Source organism: Sinocyclocheilus rhinocerous, unplaced genomic scaffold (genome assembly GCF_001515625.1).
Source record: "Sinocyclocheilus rhinocerous isolate Xijiao unplaced genomic scaffold, SAMN03320098_v1.1 scaffold1475, whole genome shotgun sequence".
Lineage (NCBI taxonomy): Eukaryota > Metazoa > Chordata > Actinopteri > Cypriniformes > Cyprinidae > Sinocyclocheilus > Sinocyclocheilus rhinocerous.
In genome coordinates this window covers 76,999-80,965 of record NW_015657965.1, presented here as the reverse complement: position 1 = coordinate 80,965, position 3,967 = coordinate 76,999, and the positions used below count along the sequence as shown (strand labels likewise).

General features: G+C 39.1%; 1 protein-coding gene across 1 annotated transcript in view; it reads left to right on the top strand.

Moving 5' to 3' along the window:
• LOC107721796 (protein turtle-like) overlaps positions 1-3,967 on the top strand; it is a 28,926-nt gene that overhangs the window by 19,230 nt on the left and 5,729 nt on the right. Inside the window, exon 9 of the mRNA XM_016529961.1 lies at positions 1,042-1,128. Within this exon, the coding sequence (XP_016385447.1) occupies positions 1,042-1,128 (87 nt within the window). The remainder of the gene's footprint in view (positions 1-1,041; positions 1,129-3,967) is intronic.

Genomic DNA, 3,967 nt, shown 5'->3' with positions numbered 1-3,967 from the left:
CATGAATAAAGAATGGTATCAAAATGTCCTGCTTCTTCCAACTCTTCCAACAATCCATGAGCAATTTGGTGATGATCCGTGCATTTTCCAGCATGATGGAGCCAAAGCAAGATGATAAAGAAGTGGCTCGAAGATCATTACATTGAAATGTTGGACCCGTGGCCAGGCAGCTCCCCGGATCTCAATCCCATAGAGAACCTTTGGTCAGTCCTCAAAAGGCGAGTGGACAAGCAGAAGCCCACAAATTGTGATCAACTCTGAGAACTAATAAGGCAAGAATGGATCGCCATCAGTCAGGATTTGGCCCAGAAGCTAATATCCAGCATGCCAGAGCGAACTGCAGAGGTTATGAAGAACAAGGGTCAACACTGTAAATATTGACTCATTACATACATTGAATGATTTTGCCAATAATCATTGTTTTCCAGTATACTATAGAATCATATGAATGGATAATCTACAAATACTGAAGTAGCAAACTTTGCAAAACTCTGCATGGATTGATCCCTCTCAAAGTCACTCATGTCTGATATCTGTCTATGTGTATGTGTGGGTTGCAGTGATCTGACATTAGTACATGCATGCATGTCGCAAATCAAAAATGTGTCCGCTGTGACTTTGTACCGCTTCATCATGTGTCAGTTGTTTGTATATATGTACCTCTGTGTGTGTGTGTATGTGTGTGTGTGTGTGCGTGCACTTGCACAACTATCTTTATGAGAACTAGTTTGAGTTGTAGACCATCAGAGGTTGGACAAAGAGAGTAAAATACCTTTTGGCTGGTTTGTGTCATTTGTGTCTGTCTGTGTGTGTTTGTCTTTGCAAATGCCAGTGAAATGTTGACAGATGTAGACTGAATATTCTCTTTGGCTGCATTAAAGTTCATTTAGGGCTTTTAGTAATTAACGTTTGAAAAAGAGTGAATCACTTTGTTGCAGAGAGTCTACTAAATGAATAAATGTAAATGTTATTAAATATTTAATTCAAACTTAATTTGCTCATTTAATTAATCTTAAGTTATTTTCTATGTTTTCCTTCTAGATTCAGTCCTCCATCTTCATCTGTTTCTAGTCGTCTGTCCAAATATAATCATGTTCTTTGCTTTTGTCTTCTGGGGTGTTTCTGAGGGTAAGTGTTTCTAATAATTACAGAATATTTTAATTAATCTGAAAATTACACCATACCTGCTTACATGACACTTAATGGATTAGTTATGTTTTATACTCAATGTCATATTTTTAAAGAAGGTCTGTTCTCAAAAGCTTTACAGCAGTGACTGAATCAGCATGTGTTTGATGTGAGATTTGTTTGTTAATGCATTGGCAGGAATAAGTTTGTGAATATATTTCTGCATTAATTACTCATAAAATGTGGTCTGATCTTCATCTAAGTCACAGTTATAGACAAACACAATCTGACAGGACTAATAACACAGACACAACTGTACTTGTCAGAATATTATTGAAGACACTGAGTAATGACTCATAGGGCAGGCTGTTATAGGTAAGACACAATCTCTATTACAACTTCTCCAAAAGCTAATTGGAGTCAAAAAAGTAGATGAGATTGAAATTGTGGGTTGCAAAGATGCTGTTCTCTTTAAATAAAGGCACACAAAGCCTGGTTACTGCAAATCTGTTCCTCACAAGAAAGATCGGTTAGTGTGAACCATGCTTCAATCTCTTAAGCTTTCATAGGACCTCACAACACATTAGAGAGATGCACAAAGCTTGAAAATGCTAAAGACCTGGGTGTTCACATCAGTCCACGCTGAGGTGTCCTGTCTACAAATGTAGAAAATTCTGGGCTGTTGCTGCTCTCCCTCGCAGCGGGTCTCCAGCAAAGATCACAGTGAGAGCACAACAGGTTTCTGAACGAGGTGACAGGGAACCCAAGAATAACAGCTAGAGACCTCCAGAAAACTCTCAGACTGTGAAAGTCTCTGTTCATGTGTCCAAGATCAGAAAAACACTGAGCAAGGATGCTGTTGAGTTCAAAAGTGTTTCAAGACATTTACAGGAGAATGTCAGGACAGCAGTTTGTGACTTCAAACTTTGTTTGGTGAGCCAACAAGACAAGACAATGACCAAAAGCACAGAAGTAAATTCACTAAAGGATGGTGGAAAAAGAAGAAAATACATGAGTCCTGACCTTAACCCCTGTGCACTGTTTGGGGTCTTTTTGACCCCCAATGATGTTTGCTGTATCTAAATGTCATGAGACTTATGGTTGTCAACACTTGGTAGCTCTACAAATAAAAAAAAATAAACTGGATTGATATCTGGTTGTATGTTAGTGTGGAAAAAAGTCACACTCATCATGTTTGGGGTCTCTGGAGACCCCACATTTAAATGAATGGGGAACGAAAAAATCAATACTTTTCTTTTTAATTTGTCAAATAAAATCACTACATCCACCACAATGCGGACCACAAAATACACGAAAATGAAGTGGCACTCCTTCCACACGTTCACACTGAAGAATGATTACTCGATTACACACACACCCCCACCCCCCAAAAATCACCCATAGACATCAATTGAAGATTTTAGAAATATAGATTTTTTTTGGTTACATAATTTGTCAAAAATGTCAGTTACAATGCAGACAACACACAAAAACTGAAGAGGTGACACCACAGCACACCCACGATGGAGGAAAAACACACACAACCCCCCAACGCCCCCCAAACCCATAAAACCCACTCATAAGAAATGAAAAACTGACATGACATGAGTGGCTCTCTCTTACATAATTTGACAAATCAAAATCAGCTACAATTCAGAACACACACAGAAATGATGGAGGGACACCACAGCACATCCACGATGGAGAATAAATGCAAACACACACACACACACACACATATAACACCACATGCAGGTTTGACTGCAATCGTGTCATAATTACAACAAATTATATTTCAGTACAAAAAATGCTAAACTTTCACAAAGAGTCATTTTATATTATTACAATAATGATTCTGTAGTCTCTTAACATTAATCTAATAGAAAAACCTCTTCTAAAAAAATAAAAAATATCTATACCTATGTGAAAATGGCAAATGAGCCATTGAGTAATGCTCTAGAGCCATCTGGTGGCTGTAGTTAAAATGTCATGTTTTATTTATTTATTTTAAAGGTCCCCTGAAATGGTTAGAAACACGCAGCGTTACTCTATGTGTTGACGTCATTTTAACTGAAACAGGAAGACAGGGCGGAACATATCAAGCAGCCCCGCCCCTTTTTAAAATAGCCAATAGCGTTCGTTTATATCACAGCTTGGGCTAGAGCCGTTCAGAGCCGTTGAGCTCCGTAAAGCCGCATTTGACAGGGTATGCCAGCCACAATCTCATCCATATTGCTAAAAAATCTAGCATTCTGTGTAGAATTCAAATAGCTCCGATACATTTTGTGGTCTGCGCCAACTCGCGCATGTGATCCGCTCCGTGCTATCGTGTCTCTGGACCGGAGCAGAGTGTGTGTGCGGTGCGATGGTTAGCGTGACACAGCGCGAAACCAGACTTCTTTTTTTCCTCAATGGAAAGCATAGTTACACTGTCTGAATCGTTCCCTGTCCCCTATATAGTGCACTACGTGCCATTCACTGTACAGAAAATACTAATTCTGTGGACAAGTGACAGATTTCAGCCGCGGCTTCAGCGTCTATTTTATAGTGTAGGGGCGGCCGCTTCGGATTCTAGAGAGCATTTGATTGGACAGAAAGTTTGATGAGAAGCATAAGTATGATTTGACGTGGCGGAAGTGACGAACTGCAAGCTTTCAATGCTTCTATCTTCTAAATGCGAATTTTGTCACTGTTTTGGAGCACACTGCCTTATAGATAACCTTAAGACTAACATATTGATACTAACACCCAAAAAACTTAAATTTTGATTTCATGGGGACTTTAAAGGGGTCATATGTTGCGATTTCAATTTTTCCTTTCTCTTTGGAGTGTTACAAGC